General features: G+C 37.7%; 1 protein-coding gene across 8 annotated transcripts in view; it reads left to right on the top strand.

The window, feature by feature from the left end:
- The window catches only part of ZNF385B (zinc finger protein 385B), a 333,103-nt gene that overhangs the window by 282,395 nt on the left and 24,984 nt on the right, over positions 1–25,724 (top strand). For all 8 annotated transcript variants that reach the window (XM_043487744.1, XM_043487745.1, XM_043487743.1 and 5 more), the window contains one exon: positions 10,663–10,825. In XM_043487744.1, the coding sequence (XP_043343679.1) occupies positions 10,663–10,825 (163 nt within the window). The remainder of the gene's footprint in view (positions 1–10,662; positions 10,826–25,724) is intronic.

The following is a 25,724-nucleotide window of genomic DNA, read 5'->3' as shown; positions in this document are numbered from 1 at the left end:
CTTCCTCAGTGATCAATGCAAAGAAATAGAGGAAAGCAATAGAATGGGATAGACTAGAGATCTCTTCAAGAAAATTAGTGATGCCAAGGGAACATTTCATGCAAAGATGGGCACAATTAAGGACAGAAATGGTATGGACATAACAGAAGCAGGGTTATTAAGAAGAGGTGGCAAGAATACACAGAAGAACTATACAAAAAAGATCTTCATGACCCAGATAACCACGATGGTGTGATCACTCACTTAGAGACAGACATCCTGGAATGCAAAGTCAAGTGGGCCTTAGGAAGCATCTCTACGAACAAAGCTAGTGTAGGTGAGAGAATTCCAGCTGAGCTGTTTCAAATCCTCAAAGATGATGCTGTGAAAGTGCTGCTGTCAATATGCCAGCAAATTTAGAAAACTCAGCAGTGGCCATAGGACTGGAAAAGGTCACTTTTCATTCCAATCCCAAAGAAAGGGAAGGTCAAATATCAGTTAAGATATATTATGATTCATTCATGTAATGGGGTAAATATACACACTTATTTTAAAAATATGAAAACTTTCTAATTAATGACTTTTTAAAAAAACTCTAAGATCTATTGCTAAATAAAAAAAAAAACACAAAACAACATATGTGGTGTGTAGGCATTTGTCTAAAAATGGAAGGAAGGAAAAATACATACATATATATTTTCTTGATAGGCATGTCAGTTATCTCTGGCAGGATACACAAAGTGATAGTAATTAATTGCTAAGTCTGAAAGGTAGACTTTTCACTGTGTAGGTTCTTTTTTTTATACTTTTCAACTGTGTCATTATATTATTTGGATAAAAAATAGATACAATTTAAATTTTAAAAAGCTAAAGTAATAGCTAATTGGACAAAAATGAAATTCAGTATAAATCATGGCTGATTCAAGTCTAAAGACTGCAGATATTCCAAAATATTGTAACTATCAGTTGAAAAGAATAGAAAATCATCCTTTTAAAGCCTTTCTGATATAATATATATATTATATTCAATTCAAGAGTCTATATCATGTAGACAGCATATTAAAAAGCAGAGACATTACTTTGTCAACAAAGGTCCTTCTAGTCAACGCTATGGTTTTTCCAGTGGTTATGCACGGATGTGAGAGTTGGACTATAAAGAGGGCTGAGAGCAGAAGAATTGATACTTTTGAACTGTGGTGTTGGAGAAGACTCTTGAGAGTCCCTTGGACTGCAAGGAGATCCAACCAGTCCATCCTAATGGAAATCGGTCCTGGATGTTCATTGGAAGGACTGATGTTGAAGCTGAAACTTCAGTATTTTGGCCACCTGATGCGAAGAGCTGACTCATTTGAAAGGACCCTGATGCTGGAAAAGATTGAAGGCGGGAGGAGAAGGGGACAACAGAGGATGAGACGGTTAGATGGCATCACCAACTTAATGGACATGAGTTTGGGTAAACTCTGGGAGTTGGTGATGGACAGGGAGGCCTAGCGTGCTGCAGTTCATGGGGTCGAAAGAGTCGGACACAACTGAGCAACTGAACTGAACCGATACCATGTAGTAGGTGCTTCAGAAGATTCAAAGATGAGTAAGACACAGTTCACATTGATCTTATCATATATGAATGACTTTTGTTGTGGTTATTATTGGTGAGCAGAACTTTTAAAACAACATTGCATGGCATCTGAAATTGAAAGGCCACTTAGTATTCATTGATTATATTGAAATATTTTGGTATTTATCAATGAATCAAAAGTATGAGCATTTTTGGATAGCAGCCATCCTGACTGGCGTGTAATGGTACCTCATTGTGGTTTTGATTTGCATTTCTCTGATAATGAGTGATGTTGAGCATCTTTTCATGTGTTTGTTAGCCATCTGTATGTCTTCTTTGGAGCATTTTTATTTTAGTCTTTCCTATGACAAACCAGTTTCTTATATGTGAGGAAGGTTGACCAGCTTAATCTGGAGTGGAAACTTCTAGCCCAATCTGATACTTTAATGTAAAAATAGCCTTAACATGACTCAGGTTAGCTAAGTGACTACTAAAGATGTACAGTTTTAGTATTTTCTCTTACTTATATTTGTATGTTTTGAAAAGGGTATGGTATTAATCTTCATGTTTACATAGTTTACTTAATTTTAAATTATAAAATGTCTACTGGGCTTTAAAAATTGGTTTAGTGCTTTGGGGTAGGAGTTTTACAAAAACCTATTTTGTAAAAGAGGCTTTCCAATGACTAATGCTAAATAAATAATATATTAAACATATTATAAAACATTACTAAAGCCATTCTTCAGCCAATTTTCTGAGTATAGCACTTTGAAACTTATTTTTCCTTTTTTGTCTACATTAAGGATATTATATATCAAACATAAGGAGACACATTGCAAATCCTAATTTTAGATTTATTTTGTATCATTTATGTAAATTTCTTTAATATGGAAATGGAAGTAAATGTAATACCTTCTAGACTGATTAAAAATTAATGTGTGGAAGCCCGGGAGCCTAATTTAAAGGACCATCAGAAGACTTGAATTAGCTGTAGAGACGCAGCTTTAGTGTGGAGACTTAAATTATATTGCATTACCTATCACTGAGTAACCACAGTCACTCTTAGAAAGCACACAATGGCAATCCACTTCCCCCCTGAAATGAGCAGCACTCTCAAACCCTTTAGGAACTTGGGAAGTAACTCACATCACTGTAAACTCTTCTTTATGTTTCAAGGTAGTAAAAAATTATTAACTACAATGTGCCAGTTTAATAGAGAATTTGAAATTAGTCTGAGAGAAGTGGATAATTTTGAGTGCTTTGGGGTAAATCATAAAATAAGACACTCAAGAATATTAAGTAATTATTAGTAAATCCTTAATGTTTTATACTCTATTATAAAGATAGGAGATGATAGCCATGTATTTCATAAAAATTCCAAGATTTAGAAGTTCTAACAGCTGAGGTCCCCTATGCAAAATTCTTTGAGACAATTTGGTATTTTCATAAATTATAAATGTTCCCATTATTACATATTCAAGATTATGTTCATATACAGAGAGCTAATTTTCTCATTTGAGTATAATAACTTAGAGAATATGCTTCATCAGTATTCTGTGTGAAGTTCATGATTTGCTCCCCTTACGATTTGGAAGAGAGGTTAAAGGCATATTTTGCCTGTGTTCGTTTACTTCCATCTTGCCTCAGTTAAACCCTAGTGCACATACTAGGAGTTGGCACACACCTTATCATTAAATTGGCTCAAATATTGACCCCCAGCCCAAAGCACAAAAGTAAATAAACATTTCAAAAATTGTAATGTAAATGAATCAGAAAGGTAAGCAGTCTTATTTTCTTAGGGTAAGCATCTCAGATACTTTTTGCTTAATTCTTAACTAAATTGTAATGATGTTAAAGAAATCGTGACATTAAATAAGGCTCATTTTATTATCCATTATGTTGAAAAAAAATTACCTAAACCTACTTCCAGGGCTTCCTGGTGGCTCAGACAGTAAAGAATCCACCTGCAGTGCAGAGACCTGGGTTCGATCCCTGGGTTGGGAAGATCCCTGGAGAAGGAAATGGCAACCCACTCCAATATTATTGCCTGGAGAATCCCATGGACAGAGGAGCCTGGCAGACTATAGTCCATTGGGGTCACAAAGAGTCAGACATGACTGAGCAACTAACACTTTCATTTTCACTTAAAACCTATTTCCATTAGGTTGATGGAGGGAAAAAAATCTTTTTCAAAATACAGTCTCTACACGTGTACCCCAATGTTCACCACAGCACTGCTTACAATAGCCAGGACATGGAAGCAACCTCGATATCCATCGGCAGACGAATGGATAAGAAAACTGTGGTACATATACACAATGGACTATTACTCAGCTATTAAAAAGAATGCATTTGAATCAGTTCTGAGGTGGATGAAACAGGGGCCTATTATACAGAGCGAAGTAAGTCAGAAAGAAATACACCAATACAGCATATTAACGCATATATATGGAATTTAGAGGGCTTCCCTGGTGGCTCACAGGTTAAAATGTCTTCCTGGAATGTGGGAGACACAGGTTCAATCCCTGAGTTGGGAAGATCCCCTGGAGAAGTAAATGGCAACTCACTCCAGTACTCTTGCCTGGAAAATCCCATGGACAGAGGAGCCTGGTAGTCTGCAGTCCATGGGGTCGCTAAGAGTCGGACATGACTGAGCTACTTCACTTCATGGAATTTAGAACAATGGTAACAATAACCCTATATGTGAAACAGCGAAAGAGACACAGATGTAAAGAACAGACTTTTGGACTCTTTGGGAGAAGGCGAGAGTGGGATGATTTGAGAGAATAGCACTGAAACATGTATACTATCATAGTGAAATAGATCGCCAGTCCAGGTTTGCTGCATGAGACAGGGTGCTCGGGGCTGGTGCGCTGGGATGACCCAGAGGGATGGGATGGAGAGGGAGGTGGGAGGGGGGTTCAGGATGGGGAACACATGTACACCCATGGCTGATTCATATGAATGTGTGGCAAAAACCACCACAGTATTATAAAGTAATTAGCCTCCAATTAAAATAAATAAATAAATTTTAAAAATACAGTCTCTATAATTTACAGTATTCATGATAGAATTAAGAAATTAATTTTCTGGGATGAACTTCACCTTGCCCCATATATATGATTAATTTGTTTTCAAAAGGAGATTATTTTTAATTTTGGCCTAGTTTGAAAGAAAGGAAATAACAGGAGGAGAGAGCAGAATTCAGCAAATGAAAGGATTTGGAGCTCAGATCACAATTGATATAGTCAGTCTCCAATAACTGTCTTTTTTATGCCCCATTCTATTCAACTCTAAACTGGAAATATAAAGTATAGTTGGATGATCAGGGGCAGAACTTTGGGTTGCTGCAAATCATCTAAACTTAATAATCTACCTTCACATAGTTGAAATATAAAACTTACTGGAAGGATGAGACCAATTTTTGTTTACTTGGAATTGTACATAAATAAGTTTATTTAAAAGAGTAAAGCCCCCCGTCTTTAAAAAGCCACTTTTTGCTATATTCTAGGTAATTTTAAACTCAAACTGCAATATTTTTTTAATTCACCATGTAAATTCTGTTGTGGTTGTTAGGTCCATTTATAGCTTCTCCATATTTCAATGTGTAAGTAAAGTAATTCCACCAGTGAATTATGCACCAGAAGCCTGAACATCAATACTCTTAGCTGACTAAGAGAGTGCATTTGAAAAACTACCTTGAAGCCCACCAAAAATCTTAACATTTTAAGAAATGGCTTAATTTGCCTACATGGAAAAGTTTGGAAAACATAAATATATACATGTGTAATGCTCATATATTCACATAGTGGCATTTTAAAGCAGCTATAATCCAACAACTCTACTTCTGTTTCATGATATTTTGATAGAATCTGAATTAGGCCCAAAGGGAATCAGCAATTTAGAGAGTACATTATTTTCTTCCTGGAGTAACCACTTTTCTCTTTAATAATATAGAAATATTTGAAGTTGATGGCCTTTATACATATATACTGCAAAGCCAATAAATATGAAACACCATAGCCAGAGTTCTGGCCCTAAAGGAATCCGGAGGACCCTATTCACATTAAAGTCTGTGTGACTGGTAGCCCCCCTGACCCCACCAGCACACACAGCATACAGCGTGGCAACCTTGGACAGGCTATAGCCACCTGGAGTGTTTCACTTAGCTATAAATTATGAACTAGCAAAGTCATTGCATCTCCTAACGGTTATAATTTTGTTTGGACTTTGTTTTCAACAGATCCTAGTAGATGAGGACTAAACAAAGTGAATATCAAAGCCAGTAGTATGTCATTACTGATATTGCAGGCCTTAAAATTGCAAATATCAGAAGAAAGACTTATCTTTGGATTATGTAAGCCTTTCTCTTGGGTGTATTTTATGTTTCTTATGTTGTAGCATTGTCTCTGAGAGGATGTGGTCTCATCAATGCAACAAATGTGCAAAAAAAAAGCATTTTTAGAGTTGAATGTAGCCTTATGTTAAAGCAAAGATTCAAGTAATTATTTAACTACCACTCGGTAAGCTCTAGTATATCTAACCATGGTATTTTAAGTGTCATGCTTTTATCTCAAATTATTAAACCTTCTATATAAATAATTTGGTTGTGCTTTGAGTATAGGATTATAGTTTGCAGCAGAGGATAAAATCTGTGATGTAAAAGCAACCACTTTCTTATAGCCATCTATATAAAAGATGCCTGCCAGTAGAACATTGTTTTTCACTTGTGGAACACTATGCTATATTCTCTGTTTTACACTGGATAATAATGTTGGATGCGGCAGTCTTTCCCTATTGTTCCTTTTATATGTCTGTGTTCTAGTGATACTGAAAAGCAGCTATGCCTAGGAAGCACTGCACAATTCACAGGACTTCACTTCCCCAGCACATGCTGGTCCCTCTCCCTGAAATGCCTCTGCCTCCACACTGCCTCTTCAGAGCCCCACCCTAGAAGTAGGGCACAGCTCTGATATTCCTTTTCATGAAGCTTCCACAATCCTCCTCCAATCCAAAGAGATTTACCTCTCCTCTGACTCCCATTCTTCTTTGTTCCAGTTTATCTTCCGTTTTATAGTTTCACTCTGTTTGGGTTATAGTTATTTATACATCCATCTTTTCTTCCAGCTACCATTCTTGTGAGCAAGGGGTCTTTGTTTTTAATCTTTCACAGTGTCTAACATATGGCAGGTGCTAAGAAATTCCCTGTGGAATAATCAGATCTTTTCCCCTTGTTAGTTTAGGCTGTTTCATGGTAGTTTGTTTGACATCTGTTTTATTTGGCATTTTAGTATATAGAGTATATACTTTTTTTTCTGAAAAGTAACTGGCCTCTGCTACTTCCCATCTAACACTGCTTAACACATTGAAATCTAAAGTCTCAGAAAAATCAGATGCCAACAGTTTTAATGATACACTTTCTATAATTAAGGGAACAGTTCCAATTACATTTTAAGATGCAAAACAATTGGGTCTCTTAGTAAATAAATAGTTGAGGACTTCCTCCAGTGACTTTACTCTACGCCAGCCACTTGCCAGTTTGTGTTTGGGCTGTTCTTTTTGCACAAAGAAAACAGTTCAGTGTCTTCTTTCAAGATCCTATCTACCTCTCTGAAGTCCAAAATAGAAATAAGGTAAAAAACAGATACAGGAGCTCAATGAATTATCGAATTTCTCATTATTGCATTTTTTATTTGTAAAGTAATGCATTATCTCATTATTTATCTTTTTTATTTGGACCAGTAGGGTCCTAAGAGAAGTGGAGGATTTCAGAAAGTGAGGGGCCTTAGTAATACAGATGGAGATGAATGGAAGGGAAAAAATCCCAGGATGTCATCTCCTGTCCAAGTCATTCCTCTGCCGTTGGGTGGTCAGGTAGCTACTAGAGAGACCTCTGTAAGAGCCTAGATGTCAATGAATTCCTGTGTGAAAGTCAGTATGATGCTTTGGGTAACTCTCTAATTTTGACAATTCTTGGCAAGGGGTTTATTTGATTACTGCCAGCTTAGGGTGTATAGAAGTACTTTTGGAAGGGAATCAGAAAGCAAACCATTAGTGCTAGATAAATAGGTGTCTGCTGATTAGTCGCTGAGGTATAAAATAAGTCCATTTGGTTAGCCAAGTCTCTCAGAAATGATACGAGAACCATCGCTGGTCAGGCTTAAGCATCTTGCCTCATTCATAGGTTCTCTGGCTCTTGTCCTTATTGCTTTCATTCCTCAATTAAGGAGATTCCCAGATAATGAAGTCAGGTTAATCGTGTTACTGTTTAACAGTGTCTCAGTTTCACTTGAAGATTTGCCCGGATTTAGAAGCTGTTGACACCTCAGATACAGTACTGAGGACAGCAAAGTGCTACTACCAAGAATACCACAGGGAATTGGAAAGATGCCAAGCATGAGTGAGTGGTGTCTGCCACTGTCTTAACTCCGGATCTTTCCCAAACAGCAGTGAGTAGAGGTTAAGAATGCTTGTTTCGCTTTTCTCGAGGCCCCAGAACTCAAAAAGACAGTGAATCACAGCTCAAGAGAGCTCCTTCCATCTTGGCATCCAATGAGGTATCACTTAACTGGCTCTTTACCCCAAGTGCTAATTGATGCTTTTAGCTTTCTTCAAGGACACCAGGAAATAATAATGAGGAAGTGACACTCCACTTATCTTGTGCTAGGTTTTATTTAGAGAACTTGATGTTTCTTTAGCCAAAGGACACGAAAGTAACATCTCACTATTCAGTATACTTGGAAAAATGAATTACTAGGTGGTCTCCTGATGTCTTGTAGAAATTGTTATATGTCAAAGAAGCGGGCCTTTCTTAGCTATTCAACAGAAGGTTTAGGCCTAACGTACTATGTCAGTGTTGGTTTGGCCAAAAAGTTTGTTTGGGTTTTTCCATAACATCATACATAAAAGTCCAAACGAACTTTTTCAATCCAATAAATTTATTTACATGAATTAAGATGTTCCCTACTCATAGAAACTTCTACTAAAGTATAATCCTTCACTTCGTCGTTAAAAGCAGTGTGCTTTGTATGTAATTTTTTACTCCTAATAAAATTATATTGTTAATTTAGTGTATGTGTGTGTTTAAAGTAAGGATACATAGTTAAATGGGCTCCCTTGGTGGGTCACCGTTAAAGAATCTGCCTGCCAACCAGGAAATGTGAGTTCAATCCCTGGGTCAGGAAGATCCCCTGGAGAAGAAAATGGCAACCCATTCCAGTATTCTTGCCTGGCAAATCCCATAGCAGAGGAGCCTGGTGGGCAAAAGAGTTGGACAAGACTTAGTGACTAAAGAAACAACAATAACATATAGTAAAATAGGGGTACACGTGGAAGCATTTCAGATCCACAAAGTGGCTTCTACACCTATCTGTGTGACTTTTGACAAAGTATTTAACTTCTCATGCCCAGTGTTCTATTTGTAAAGTGTTGACCAATAATTGTACCTACATTACAGGGTATTATGAACTTTTAGAACTGTTCTTGGCAGGGGCTCAATAATATTGGTCGTTGTTATTTCTTCATGTTATCAAGTTTTAAAGTTTTATTTGTATATTTTCTTAATTTATGTCTACCCAACAATACTTGCTGGATTTAACCATTCTCAGATGTTAATAAAACTTAATATTACACTTTTTCCTCCCTTAGGATTGGATTTTTTTCAACTTGACAGAGAACAGCATGAGAAGTCCTTGAGCAAACCAACTAGAACAATGATAAGTCAATGATAGTCTAAAACAATATTTATGAAAAAATATTCAGAAAGTTAGGGACTAAGTATAGTCAATTCAAATCTGTTGACTTTGGGGGATCCAGGTTATGTGCTAGGGAAATCACATATATTTAGTTGAAATGTAGAAGTAAAACCTGACTCCTGTGTCCACTGCCACGTCTACCTACCTATCTACACACACACACACACACACACACACACACACACACACACACACACACCCCCACTGCCTGTATTCTGCTTGTTGAGGAAAATGGATGAAAACATTAGTATTACCATCTTCAAACACACACAAGTGTATATAAGGAAAACTGAAGTTAAAAAAGTTATTATTTTAGAAATCTTCTAACAGAAACTTTCACTTATTTTATATAACAGGCTTATCAGCATCTTTACTTTCTAACTAATATACCATATATGTTTTAGTTTGTTTTTTTACCTATAATATATGTTTTAGTTTGTTTATATTTTGGGGGTCTGTTTTAAATGGAATTGGAGCAAATATACTTAATTCTTAAGTTAATATGTACATTATACTAGATGCCAAAAAGGTAAAATCCTTCTTCTTTAGGTAGAGGAAAAGTTTCCAAAACTCAGCAAATTGACTAAATGTTTTCTTGTTTTTCCATAACTTGTTTTTGTCTTTTGAAAATTTTTAATATTCACTTGCCTTGATCACTCTTCTTTTTTTTTTTTTATTTTGATCTAGTATTAAGTCACAGTTTCACCTATGCTTTGTGTATAAGTGAATGTAATACTCACTGCTTTGACTTCAGAATCACATCTGAGATCAGAAACAAGCATTGTCCCTATTTCTTTGCGGCTTATATTGTCTGTTCTTAGAATTGGAGTTGTCAGAACGACACATTAAGCACATAGAGATGACTCCACAATGGAGTGCCTTTTGCACTCACTAGCTGGTTGCTTTGTCACATCACTTGCTCTCAGAGCAGAGCCAAGAGGAATATAGGTGCAGGGAAGACAGATTTGTAGCTAAAAGGAAACCAAATGGAGTGGTTGTATAAGGTCTTACCCGGGTAGGACACTCAAGGTGCTTGTTGCCAGTCAAACATTTGACAAGTAACCCCGATGGGCAGTGGTGGGAAGACATTAATGACAAAGTTCACCTTCATCCCAGTTTTGCCCTAACCCTTTTGTCCACTTGTATAATGTCTGGTTTTGAAAAACACAGGTCCTCTTTGTTGTATAGAAGGTCTCAGTATGCAAAAATCTCTTAGATACTGGTCTACTACTCATTAAATGCCAAAAACGTAGTTGAGTGCTGAGCTATAAATGTCTGTGGTGCCTATGACTGAATGTATTTTTTCCTGCATGATCATCCATTGTGGTGTTTGTAAGTAGCAAAACAATGAGCCTGATTTGTTCTCCTTTGTAGAGCCAGGCCGAGGCCCACTACAAAGGAAGTAAACATGCCAAGAAGGTCAAAGCACTAGAGGCAACGAAAAATAAACCCAAAATGGTTTCTTCCAAGGACAGCGCAAAGGCTAATCCCAGCTGCTCCATCACTCCAATCACAGGCAACAACTCTGACAAATCAGGTCAATGGCACTTTTTGTTCTTTACATTCTTTGTGTTCCTCCTGGTCCTCTGTCCCTACCCCGTTCTCTTCCCCTCCACTGTTGCATGTTACTCTCCATGATTTGTTTTTATAATATGAATATATTTCCTTCACAAGAAAGGTTATGTGTTTGCACGGAATCTAAGCATTTGATATGTTACCATTCCATGTTGTTAAATATATACCTTTAAGTATATATGTGTGTGTGTAAAAAAAAAAATATATATATATATAATATATGCATAAAAATAAGTGGAAGCTTCTTGGTCACATTGTGTTTAGACAAAAATCAAGAAATGGGTCTAAAATACTGAGTTTATTATTCCCCTCTATTCATTTTATGTTTGGTTTTTGCAATGGACTTTTTCAGTCAAGGAATTCTTAAACTTATTTATTAACAGACATTTTTATATTTTCTTACTCCAGTAAAGGGGAGTTGAAGGGCAACAGAGTAAAGTTTTTTGAGAGAGTAACACTATTAAGTGAATCTAGAAATTTGTCCAATAATAAAAGATATTGATTTTTTAAGGTCTTTGTAGACTTCCCCTCAGAGTTGTAAATGAACTCAAAGATTTTAAAGGAACTTTTTACAGTTATGAACTGATGAAAAGAACTTTATATAATTGGAAATGGGCTACTCATGGAAGGGCCTCTTAAGAAGAGTCTCTATTTCATAGTCCCAGTGAATCAGCAGTTTTTCTGAATAGGTTCAAACTGAATGATTCAGGAAGAAGAGAAAAAAATTGTATTTCTAGTGGGTATACCATGAAATTGGTTGTTTAATGGGCTTTCACACATTCACAGCCACCCGTCAGCACCCAAGATGGATAAGTCTCCTTGTTGCAGTGACTGTCTATGAAGGAAAACTAAGAGAATAGGTCCTTTTCTCTTATGTTTGACTCTCTTTAGGTACCTCTATGTTGTTGGAAGCACACAGACACACACTTCTGTTTTGATTTTCTTCTGCTCGCCAAATCATTATAGAATTTGAGGAGAAGACTTAAGAATGCTTTCCTGTGGTTGCCCAGGGGCTTGGGAGAAAAACAAATCCATTTGTAAGGGGAGGATTCAGAAAACCCTCCTCAGACAAAGATACTATGTAAAAAGTGACCATTATTGGTGAGGTCCCATAGATGCTGGTGCCCAAAGCTCTGAAGCCTGGAATGAATGAGCTGATTCAAACTTGTGATAAAAGACTTTTGTTCTCTGTGTGATAGGATCACTAAATCATGATACCTGAGGAACAGATAATAAATACTAAATTATTACATCACACTTCTCCCCTTCTAAATAACAGAGCCTTTTCCTTCATATTAGCAAATTAATCTTTAACCCAGACTTATCAGTTATTAGAGTCAAATATTATCTCCAGTTTATAAAACAGCAAGCCACAGTGAGGTCCACATTGCATCCGCTATTTGCCCAGCGTTACCCAGTGTTTGGAAGACCAGGATCCATCATCTCTGACTTCCTGCCTGATTTCATTTTCTACAGGATATTGTTGCCTCTATGAAATAATATTCTGAGAAAGGTTTTCTTACCTGAATTGTGCTATTTATCCACAGAAGTTCTTGTAAGCAAAATGATAAAAAGTAGTGGAGGTTATTGTGACTCCATTCCTTCAGCTTGTTTAGGACTTTACAAATAATCATGTTTGCCTAGCGGGTAATAGGAACACACCAAGATGAAGTACAGTAGTGGTAGAAACAAGGAAAGAGAACTGAGATCTAGCAGAACCCGCGGAGAGGACAGTGGGGAGAGGAAAACAAAGGTCAAGCCCAGAGTCTTTAATCCTGCATCCTCTGCTGCTGCTGCCACTCCCCTGTGTACCCCCCAAAATACCTGCGGTCCAACAGTATTGACCTCACTCACCATGTCACTGTCCAGACTTGGATTAGAAGTCATGGAAGCTATATGTATTTGAGGGTTACCTCACTTTTCCGTGTTTTCCATACTCAACATCTTCATAAATTATTAAGCAATTCACTGGTTAGGTCATTCAGATTACTTTTTTGTTTCTCCATGTTTTAAATATATATAATACTAGTGAAACATTTAATTTGTCCTATTATATCTATAAAAGCAATACCAAAGCTGTTGAAAAATGGCACTATTTAAAAATAAAGTGGGTTATATTTGCTACATAGATATATGGTTTTTTTTCACCTTCAACTAAATGTTGGCTTCTAAGCAAGAATTTACACATGTGTTTTGTACAATTTTAAAGTTAGAAAATTAGAAAGTTTGCCCAGATGGGTAAATTTTGGCTTCTAAGCAAAGAATTTACACATGTGTTTTGTATAATTTTCAAGTTAGAAAGTTAGAAAGTTTGCCCAGATGGGAAATCTGGTCTAAATAATGTAATACAAAACCTATTGTTGACCACCTATTTCTAAATCCTTAAAAAGTTCCCTTTGTCGTAACATTATTATGAGAAAGTCATAACATTTTGGTAACTGGTTTTGATTTTGTTTAAAACCTCACTTTAGGAGAATAGGAGACACAGGGACCACACCTTCATAAACAGTCTAGGTGGGTCACAGAGGGAAGGGGGAGGGAACAGGAAGGAGTGTGGTACTTACTTGACTGAAGTATTTTATTTCAGACAGCGCGGCCTCTAAGGAGTCAGCCAAAAACTAGAGTAACAGTCACAGTGAGAAGTCGTGGTTGACTGATAATTCTTACAAGACTGAAATTCACTAGCATTGATCTTTTTCTTTTGAATGAAGAGTTCCTATCAAGTGAGTTTAAGCAGTGTCTATGTGATTCTGAGATATTTGAGTAAAAAAGGAATATGCTAGTAACATGATGTCTCAGCTACCAGATTTCAAAATCCAGGCATTCAGAGCATCCAAAAGATTTAGTAATTCAATTTCCTTTCTCACATTTTAGCATGAATAACTTAGCAATAGAGTATTGTTCAATGAGGGCAAATCCTGAGGAAGAGAAAATAGCCAACTTTTAAGGTAGGGAGTTTCTGGGAGTACAGCATCTGGGGATTCACTGAAAATCAGTGAAAGTCAGTGAAAATCAGTGAAATTCCCTGAAAATCTTCCAAGAGCTAGAAAAGCCTTTTTACCTGCTATTTTAGCAACTGGGGCAACCATTTTTTATGATGCATTTGGAGACATAATTTGATCATGTTGTGTCTGGATCTGAGATTTGTTATAATGAAACTATCAGATATAAAAAGTTCAGGGTATTGTTGGAAGCTTTCTCTCTTTTTTTTTTCTTTCAAATCTGTAAAGAAAGTGAGTTTAAACTACAGTAAGAGGAATTTCATTTATTATAAGAAGCTCTGACCACATGATTGAAAAAAACTAAATATGTTTTATTTCAGGCAAGGATAGCTGTCCTATTCACTTTTTAGAAGTTAGAATAGAATTAAACATAAAATCCAAAGAAATAACTTTCTAGTCTTCTAGGATCTATCCCAACTTTTCATGATGTATCAGTGGGAGTTCAAAACTTTGTAGGAGGGAGGATAAATGTGCTTTGGGAAAATTGGGGTCAAGACACAGCAAGCATTAGGCAGCTTCAAGAAGATGGCTAGAACATATTGGCCAGACACTCTACCCAAATTTCTCCCTGGAGTTCAAGTGTCATAATGCCATATGACAGTACACTTCCCTGTGATAATGTGTCCCATACATCAAGTTGAATGCTCTTTGTGACAGCATTTAACCACTCATAGCAGACTCAAAAAACAGAGCCTTTGGAAAACCTTATTTCGTGAAAATAATGAAATATTTTGATAATCAACCTAGAGAAAAATATTGTGATAATTCAACCTAATGGTCCATATGTCTAGTCTTTAGCACAAGATATTTTTAATTAATTAGGTATCAAGATGGGAGAAATACACGTCTAGCTGAAAGTATATAAAGCTATTTAAAGCTAAACAGCTTTTAATCAGTTGCTGTCTAAAAAGATGAAAGCAGATGGAATGATTCAAAATGCTATAGATGTATTTATAAATGCAATTAAGAGCAAAAGATGATGGAACCAACATGTTCTGCTTAAAATGTAACAATAGGATTACCTTGGGTTTGTTCAGTTTATAAAATCCAGTCGCGTAACTATTTCCGTATGACCCTCTCAACAACCCTGTGACTGGTCAGGCTGAGATTAGTATCCCTCTATCATACCTGCACACAGTAAACTCTATATCCATTTATTCACTCAGCAAACATTTATTATCTATGCTAAGTAGTGTATTACATCTATAACATTTGCCATTCTAGGGTACAACAATGAACAGAAAGACATTTTCTTGCTCCCAAGGAGCTTCCAAAATAGTGGGGTTTTGTTTGTTTTACTGTATTGTCTGTTAGGGCTACAAAGAAAAATAACACACAGTAGCCACCTTCAAGCTGCTCCCAAAAATATGGCAACATTGAAGGACCTGGGTCTTAGAAAAATGAAATGGCTTTGTGAGCTTGCACCACTCATATCCCTCTAGAGTCAGAGCAGGAACTTGGGGCTTCTTGTCCCATGCAAATTCCACTGTTCCCATTACTTCTAAACTTTTCTGACTTGGAAAAATTAATACAAGTGTCCCAGTGGGCAAAGTCAGAAACCACTAACCCACTTTTTTAAGGACTATTGAGTAGGACTGTATATTACTTTTAAATTGTTTGCTGTCTCTTGATATTTTTCAGTAGGAGATGTGGCAGTGAAAGGGCCATTAAGGCTTTGTTTTACTGATAATCCTTCATTTCTGTGTAGTATGTTGTCCGTTTAACTGCAAGAGACCAAAGCTTTAGGAGTTAGAGATTTCTTTCAAGGACAAGTTTGAATGAAAACGCTCATTTCAGGTAAATGGCAAGTGTTCTCACAGCTCCTGCTTGACAGCTGTTGACTTTATGTAACTGGAGGCAGACACACTCCTTGAGGTCAGCAGAGGGCAAGAGCATCACCAATATGGCAGAGCCGTGGCTGCCTCCTCAGGGGTCCAGTGGACTGTCCTGTGTGTGGTCCACAAGTTCAGCAGCATTTGGATCACCCCCTCTAAAAGATTTCCACTGGGCACAGAAACACTGTTTTGTTTATGCCCATGTGTATGCATGTGTGCTCAGTCACTTCAGTCCTGTCTGACTCTGTGCGATCCTATGGACTGTAGCCCACCAGGCTTCTCTGTCCATGGGATTCTCCAGGCAAGAATCCTGGAGTGGCTTGCCATGCCCTCCTCCATAGGATCTTCCCAACTCAGGGACTGAACCCATGTCTCTTGTGTCTCCTGCATTGGCAGGCAGATTCCTGACCACCAGCGCCACCTGGGAAGCCCTGTTTATCCTGTACCCATGACCATCACATGGAGATAGAGATGACAGTATCAGAAAATACCTCACAAGGCAGGAGAGAAGTGAGGACATCTCAAAACCTGTTTCAGTTTCCAGCATAATGTGCTTTTGCATGGTGGGAATTCCTCAAGTGTGAGCCCAGAGCAGTTATCAGCTAGCACACCAGCACGATTTGCCTGGAAAGGCTACAGTTCCGCTTTTTACGGTCATCCCATCACCTTATGAAACTGCGTTTTTCAATGTTGTCGAGGAGTTTGTCTGCCAAAGATACAAATGGAGACCCTCGCCTAGTCATTTTTATGGGTTCCCCTGTGTGTTTCACAGTTTTTATGTGTTGTTACAAATGGGGCTAAGTTTCCCAACTGACAGCTTCTCATTTCCACAGACTGCTGCAGGACTCCATCGATTAGCCAGCAAGGTCTTTGTAAATGCCTCTTTCCCCCATTCCTGTCTTTCGCACCAAGACCTTGTGCTGTTGAGTAGAAGAAAATGATAGTTTTCTGCTTTGGCAGCATCTGTCATTTTTAGACAAGCGCCATCATAAATTTGGCATACATCTAGCCAAATTCAGGAGGCCAAGATTTAGTAGCCCTCATAAAATAATAGATTAACTATATTATGACAAACATCTTAAGGCTGAAATTCTGGGATACGATCATGTAGAACATAAATTGAGTCCCATCTGTCTAAAGAGAACAGACCATTATACTAAAGCTCATATTTCCATGAAATGTACATATATCATTAAGACTTTCAAAGTCAATTTAAAAAATGAAACTGCCTCCATCTTTGTCTGTGCACCTTGAATTTGACAGCACCATCCTGCCAGGCAAGGCTGATGACTCTTGTGTGGTCAAGTATTTGTCATCCTCTGGAAACTAACTTCTGAAACTTCTGAGCATTTTATATTGCTTTGAAGTAATACTGAGCATTTATTGTCAGGCTGTCCACTTCTGAAAGTTATTTCCTAGTGTTGCTCTAAGAAAATGAACCAAAAGTTGAGACCAACTTATGATTTACTGAGGATCTGTTAACTTATGACTTACTAGGGATATGTTATAAACCATTATTTTAAGGCTTATATCACTATTAAAAATTTTTCTCATCTTCAGACATATTTATTTTAACTGGCATTCGACTCTTTTGATTACATTTATTTACAACTTTTCTGCATCAAATAGATATTGAAATGTAAAAAGACTTTGTATGTACACTAAATTTTATAAATGTACAAACATAAATTCCCTCGAGATTTTAACAAAGATTATTGCATTTTTATGACATTCAGTTTATTTGCTTCGGGAAGAATTCTCTTACATTGACATATTTTCCTGAAATGAGTCAATCATGAAATAGAACTGCTAAATAAATATTTGTAGATTCTGTGTGCAGAATACTGGTTCTAGGTACTTTGAGGGATTCTGGGCAGTTCTGATGATATTTATAGCCTAGTGCCACATAAATTTAACTCTATAATAAAAAAAGTTTAGTGTTTTTCATAAAAACATTTCTAAAGTATTTTCCTTTTCCCTGACATCTTTCTCATAGAATCAGGTTCACTGTCATGGACACTGGGCATAGTATTATGCAGTAATGCTTTGGTGCTCTCATTTCTATAGACCAGCATAACCCAATAAAACCTTCTATGGTGAAGAAAATGATCTATAATCTGGGTTGTCCAACACGAGTGCCGTGAACTATTCATCTCTTGAAATGTGGTTTGTGCTCCTGAGGAACTGCATATTTAATGTTATTTAAGTAGCCACATATGGCTACCATATTGCATAGCACATCTATAGACTGTGGTACTCTTTGCTCTTTTGACTAGCTATGATTCTAGAGAAGGCATTACATTCTCTGAGACTCTCTTTTCTCGTTGGTAAAGTGGGAGTAATTCCCTCCCTACAAAACAGTAGTGTTGTGTGAATCAAATGAAATGATTGCAAAAGGACTTTGCAAGGTGTAAAGCATAATTAAAACAACTGTTATTGATGTCCTTACAGTTTTGGAGGGATTGTTTGTTTTTGGTCCTCCTGTGGCGTCTTATTTCAGCTACTTTCAATGAGAGGTGACAGCTGCCCCTTGTGGTAGTCAGCTGTCATTATCTTTCATTATGCTGCACCTAATATAGTATATTCTAGAAAAACAGATAAAACAGATCCAAGCTTATTAGACTTACATGCAAAAAAAATAACTTTAACAGCAGTACAACTGATAATTAATGTATATCATTATATGCCTGGTTCAATTCAGTTCAGTCGCTCAGTAGTGTCTGACTCTTTGCAACCCCATGGACTACAGTACGCCAGGCTTTTCTGTCCATCACCAACTCCCAGAGCCTGCTAAACTCATGTCCATTGAGTTAGTGATGCCATTGAACCATCTCATCCTCTGTCGTCCCCTTCTCCCGCCCTCAATCTTTCCTAGCATCAGGGTCTTTTCCAATGAGTCAGTTCTTCACATCAGGTGGCCAAAGTATTGGAGTTTAAGCTTTAGCGTCAGTCTTTCCAATGAATATTCAGGACTAACTTCTTTTAGGATTGACTGGTTGGATCTCCTTGATGTCAAAGGGGCTCTCAAGAGTCTTCTCCAACGCCACAGTTCAAAAGCATCAATTCTTCAGCACTCAGCTTTCTTTATAGTCCAACTCTCACATCCATATATGACTACTGGAAAAACCATAGCTTTGACTAGACGGGCCTTCATCGACAAAGTAGTGTCTCTGCTTTTTAATATACTGTCTAGGTTGGTTATAACTTTTCTTCCAAGGAGCAAGCATCTTTTAATTTCCTAGCTGCAGTCACCATCTGCAGTAATTTTGGAGCCAAAAAAAATAAAGTCTCTCACTGTTTCCATTGCTTCCCCATCTACTTGCCATGAAGTGTTGGGACCAGATGCCATGATCTTAGTTTTCTGAATGTTGAGTTTTAAGCCAACTTTTTCATCTCTTTAAGAATTTTCCACAATTTGTTGTGATTCGCACAAAATACCAATGTCTAAACATTTTATATAGATTATCTTATTTAATTATAAAAATCCTTTAAGGGATGCTAGAACATGAGACCTAGAGAGGGGAAATAATGGCTCAGAGTCATTCAGATGAAAAGTAGTTTCAAGGTCTCACCCAGGTGATCCCTCAAATTCACTACCATGATACACTGCCTTTAGATGAAGGTTCATGAACTTTACTGCACATGCTTTTTGAAGACTGTTTGAGATTCTTTTTCACTGGGTCTGACATCTCAGAAATGTGTATTCTTTCTTTCCCCATTCTATTTTACAACTGTTTTTTAAAAATCAAATTTTGAGTAGCTTTGGATAAAGATATATTAACCAAGGTATGATTCTTGAGTGCCTTTACCAACCTAGCATGTAGTAGAAAGAGCATAAGCTTGATTATTTCCACCTCTCACTGAATGTTTAACTCTGACTAAGTAATGTTCATTGACCTTCTCTTTCCCCATCTATAAAATGGGGGAACTGATAGCTACCTCCCATGATTGTTGTCAGGAATAAATGTGCCTGGCTCACTGAAGACACTGTCCTTTTGAGTTTATGACCATTTCATGCCATGCAACAGTGACCTACACTTACATCCCTTTATGTGTTTGTTTTATTGTTGTTGTTATTGTTTAGCCTGACTCTTTTGCAACCCCATGTACTGTGGCCCACCAGCCTCCTCTGTCCATGGGATTTCCCAAGCAAGAATACTGGAGTGGGTTGCCATTTCCTTCTCAGGGGATCTTCCCAACCCAGGGATCAAACCTGGGAGTCTCACTGCAGGCAGATTCTTTCCCACTAGGCCATAGCGAAGCACTTGATTTATTAGCTCAGTTTAATTACCTGCATTTTTGTCTTCATTCCAGGACGTTAGGGTCTGATGAACCTGGACTCTCCAAGAGGGACATTTAAAGATGTGGAAGGACCCTTCTTGCTCTTGCGTGCATTTTTGTGGAATGCAAGAAATGTCTTTCTACTCGTCTCCCTCTGGCTAATGTGTCATCCATCATGTCCCCTGCAGATGCTGGTACTGCACCCTGCACACAGCAGTCACATAGTCAGCATGTATTAGATTAATGTCATTAGGAAGAATTTAATGGGTACGCTCTGGTACCCTCCCTAGAATATGAACAGGCAACAAGACACCAGTTAGCTCTTTTTCTTCATCTTCAGTAAGATGGACGCCCCACCTCCTAAGTCAGCAATCTGTTCTATGTGTAGCTAGGGTATTAAAACAAAGGACAACCCAAAACAGCTTCATTTATTGAGGGAGAAAGTTGGGTGCTACTTGTGAAGAAGCGGCCCAGCCTGAAGCCTGGGTTGGCTGCTGAGATGAAAGGAGTAGGAGGGAGGGTGTAATCAGAATGAGAAACACCACCCTGCCTGACAAGTCCCTGCTGGCATCTATGTCCGTAAATAAGGAGGAATTTGTCAGTCCATACATTTTATTTCTAACGTCTTGCAAAAAATTCTTAGTATTTAAATTTTTTGTTTCTTGTATGCTATTAATATATTAATTACTTAGCCTCTAGAAGTTATGTTCTTTTTCTTTTAAATATGAAATGACATAATTCTTGTCATAATAAGAGATTATTTTATTCCTTGCTTTCAAATATTTGAACTTCAGATAGAGTCTTCAATGAATTTTGCACATTTAACTAACAAAATGGCCATATCTAAGGTAAAACAATTTGTCTTCCCTAGCACAATATCTTTGTTCTTAGTTCTCTGTTAACAAATAAAATATTTTCCTCAATGTGGGAATTAGTGTACTACATTTTGAGTTAAAGAGAAGTTTTTTATGTTATCCTTTTCAACAAAAATTTTACCCCATTATTGACCAATCCAATGATGACTATCTAGCAAATTTAAGTACTTTGAAAAATCATTAGCAGATGTTCTATTTATGTTATTTATGGCATTTTAAATTGAGAGAATCCTTTTGGAAAGCAATGTCATAGAATAAATCAAGAACCATAAAAATGTTAAGTCCAATAGATGAATTAACTCCTCTTCCTGTAATTTATACTAAAGAAATAATCCTGAATACAAAGCAAGAAAAATAAAATGATATATATACATGAAGACATTCATCACAGCATTAGTAAAAACTGAAAACAAGATGATCAGGTAGGGAAATTATTTTTAAAAAGTACTTATACCCCAATGGCAACCCACTCCAGAGTTCTTGCCTGGAGAATCCCAGGGACAGGGGAGCCTGGTGGGCTGCCGTCTATGGGGTCGCAGAGAGTCGGACACGACTGAAGCGACTTAGCAGCAGCAGCAGCATACCCCATAGAATATTATGCCACTTTATAGTAAATAAAAGTAACAACATGAAACAAGAGTATAATACATTAAATCAAAAAGTTACGAAATACATTAAATCATAAGTTACAGAATGGTTTTTTGGCGCATGTATTTACACATATTTATTGAGCTCCCATAGGTACCCAGCCTCACACTACACACTGGATATATGATAGTGAACCAGGCCAATGTGGGCTTTGCCCTCATTAGAACATATCTACTGGAAGAGTAATACTGAATAGATGATGACAAGGTTGATAGAAAGAAAGGGATCCTGACCTAGTCTGGGAGTGAAGGAAAAGCTTAAGCAGGAGACTGAAGCTGCCTCTGTCTGTTGGGAGAGACACAGAGGCTCTGGTTTAGGGGTGGAGGGAAGGGGATTCTCAGAAAAAGGACCAGTACTGCATACAATGGAAGATGTGAAAGACTGCCCTATTTAAACATCTGAGACAATGAAAGAACACTTGGGGATAAGAGAAGGAATTCAGGATGTTGGTGAGAAAGTAGTTGAAAAGATGGCTAGGGATAGAAATGAAGGTAGTGTGGGCATAATGAAGTGAGTGATGGGCCTAAACACAATGGTTCTTTTCCTAATCTTTTAATTTTCTATTTTATTATTAACTTATTTATTTGGCTGTTCTCAGGTTTAGTTGTGGCATGCGGGATCTTTAGTTGCAGTATGCAAACTCAGTTGTAGCAGCTAGTTCCCTTAGCATCTGGGGATCTAGTTCCCTTAGCAGGGACTGAACCCAGGCTCCCTGCATTGGGAGTGCAGAGTCTTAGCCACTGTATTCCTGTGGCTGACTAGTGAAGCCTGTTCTCTGAATGGTGTTTTTAAATCCATAAAATGAAATTTATAGTTTTACAAAGGAAACCAATTGTATTAAAATACCATTGTCAATCTTTGTTATGATACAGTAGTATACCAATAATGCATTAAATGAGATCTAACAGCTGGTCTAATATCTGCCATGATTTTGAAGTGTCAATAAACAGTATTTAACCTTTCTATGACAACTGTAATATCTCATTTAAAAATATCTGACGTGTATGGGTTACAAAGGTAAATGTATTACCAAGGCTGCTATACTTTGTTGCCTTCATTTATAATTGAAGGATATGGTGAATTTCAGTTAGAGATAAATGAAAATATCTATATCATTTTATCATCCAAGTTCATGGATCCTGAGAACTCATGGACCCCTTGGAAGTGCACAGACCCCAGGTTAAAAACTCCTGTTTAGTGTTTAAGAGGATTGTGGGTTTGTTTTTTTTTTTTTCTCTCTATTCTCCACATACCATATTACTTGCAAAAGAACTTCTTCTAATGAGTTGATGGGGCATCCTTGGTGGCTCAGTGGAATCTAAGAATCTGCCTGTAGTGCAGGAGATGTGGGTTTAAGATGCTGGTTCAAACCATGTGTGGGGAAGATCCCCTGAAGAAGGAAATCGCAACCCATTCCACTGTTCTTGCTTGGGAAATCCCATGGACAGAGGAGCCTGGCAGACTACAGTCCATGGGGTTGCAAGAGTAGGATGCAACTTAGAGCTAAACCACCACGACAACCAATGACTTAATGAGGTTTATATACCTTGGGGCACAAGTGGGCATTTGTTGTATTATAGTTGGGAAGCTCACAGTCTGCAATACAATGTCATATCTCTTTCTTGCTGAATTTCCTCATGGTCACAGTCATAAGTCCCCATGTTATGGTACCCCTAAGCATGATGAGACACCCTAGACAAACCCCTTTAGAGATCAGGCTTCTTAAATCAATCTCACCTTTTTAAAGGAGACTTTCTCTGGTCGACAGACTTTTTCCTGCAACCCATATGTCTTAAATATAAAGCTGGTTTTGACAACTTTGCAATAAAGCAGCAGATTGAATTTAGGTACAAATGCTAGATTTGAAATGGAGAAATATGATTGCCTTTTAGCAATATATTTTTAAGGGGTTGGTAGTTTTCTTATAGCTGGGCAGTCCAGCCCCTGAAAGTCTACACAGTCTCCTTAGGGCAGGCAGTACCCAGTTAAGTCCATGAAGAGTAAAAGCCTGTACCTATCTCCTTGGAACAGCCTAAGGCAATAAACTTGTTGGCTGACAATGTTTTATACTTTCTCTGTTAGGTAAAGATATGCATTTTAGGTGAGGACTCAGCTTCCTCAATACCTCTCTGGCTGACCTTTCCATCATCAACGTGCTCCTCACCCTGCCTGGAGCCTCAAAGCTAAGCCTGAAGTCTGCATCTAGAAAGGAAGGAGGTGGGAGGAGGAGGATTCAGATGTCTCCCTTGTACCCTGTGAATGTTTATTCTGTGAAGGGCCATTCGTTTAGAAGAAAAAGAACCTGTTCCTCATTCCACCTAGAAAATTAGTTTTTAATCTTACTCCTGGCTTTTGAATCGCTACTGGACCTACTCCCTCAGGGATTTGATTTGAGTGACATGAGTTACTTATTCTATTTTCCATAATAAAGCTGCCTCAGAAATAACTGTCACATCTCCTGGTGACAAATCAGAAAAAGGGCAATTTTTCAACCTGAAGAAGTCGAAATATGATTTCTCTATTGTATAAGTCAAATGACTGGAAAACTATACAAAATAGGAGAAAGCTGTTCATTAGACTCAAGGTCTAGCAAATAAGCCCTCTTTTGTGCTCACTTAGAAGTGACAAGTTCACCCTGTCAGTGCCAGCTCACTGATACAGGGTGTAAGCTGCCAGCGTCCAACATGGAGATATTTGGAGATGCCACTGTTTTATCTGAGTGTGAGACTGGCGGCAGCTGCTCGCCAACAGGTTGGCCCAGGGGACAACGCAGCAGGTGTCAGATGGTGCTCAGACAAGGTGGGCAATGACTGTCATTTCACTGGGCCACAAAATCTCTGAGGGGTGTAGCCCGTGGGCCAGAACCTGGTTGACACAAGCTTTCAAATGGAAAGGGCAGGGATGTCCTCAGTCACTACTGAGCCTGGCAGAAAATTACAGCACAGGACCTGTTTTGAACTTATAAAATTAGGCACCTGACTAATGGGTCCTAAGTTACTTAAATACACTTTTTTGTTTTTTAATCGTTAAGTGCATGCACATTCCAATTCAGTAGAGTCACTTTCATTTATAGATAATTTCCCCTGCTTCCAGGATTAGTCTAAAGGCTAGATATGAAAATTAGACATAAACATAGTTAATTAGGAATTAGCAAGCTTCACAGTGATAAACCATGCTTGAAGAGACAGGATTTCTGGAATTTAGCTAGAGGCATGGTAACATGGCATTAGATGGAAAGGGCCCGCAAGCATCATATTGACCCAGTGTGTAATATTTTAGTGCTCTGAGAATTTCATAAACTAGCTTTCATTTCCATGTCGGTACTTAGCTTTTTGGTGTTTCCGAGCTTGTCATGCAAGTCCTTTGCTTCATTCTACATATCATAAGCCATATGGAGAATATGGCTTATTCTTTCCACTTCCAAAGTGGTCCAGCAATTCACCTTCAAGTGGGGCACTGAGATCAACATTTTCCAACAAGAAGTCTTGTGACTATCAAAGCAAGTGAGCTAACTAGCAGGTGTTGTGAAATAAGTCAGACAATACTATACTACATGGGTAACCCTTGTGGACATTTGGAATTAGATCAAGTCCAAATGAAGCTCCTAGGTGGAGGAGGCCTAAACGGGTGACTAAAGGACTCAGAGTATACTGGGTCAGGCCACCTGCTAAAGATTATGTGTCTTAGGAATTTGGGTTGGTCATGAGTGGTATCATCACTAGGATACAAAGCCTGCCTTCAGTGAGGGACATCTGATCTCTAAAAGGGTGAGGAAAGTTAAATAATACCACAAGACATAGTACTTGGAATTTCTTCAAGAGCATTGTTGCAGAAGTTTATCAATCATGTAATTGTTGATAATTCAGATGAGTATAGTATGATGTAATTTGTTACTGACTGCTTACGGTTACTGATTTGTCAGATGGGTTGTTGGGCTACAAACCTCTGATGAGTTTCCAAACATAAAAAGCCCATGAGAAACCTTCCTGAGACCCAGACACCAGTTAAGTTGCGAAGAGGTCTGGCTATATTTTTGTGATATTTGTGTTTTCATATGTACTTTAGATTTTCTGGCAAAGGTACATGCTTATTATTTATATGTAAGTTTGTATAGGATTCCTAAAGATATATATGCATTGATATTTGATATGTATATATAAACATATATATAACCTTCAAAATAATTATTCAAGTACTTTACATAGTCAATGGCTAAAATG

The sequence above is a fragment of the Cervus canadensis genome, chromosome 15, assembly GCF_019320065.1.
Source record: "Cervus canadensis isolate Bull #8, Minnesota chromosome 15, ASM1932006v1, whole genome shotgun sequence".
Taxonomy (NCBI): Eukaryota; Metazoa; Chordata; class Mammalia; order Artiodactyla; family Cervidae; genus Cervus; species Cervus canadensis.
This window is presented reverse-complemented; position numbering and strand designations above follow the sequence as displayed.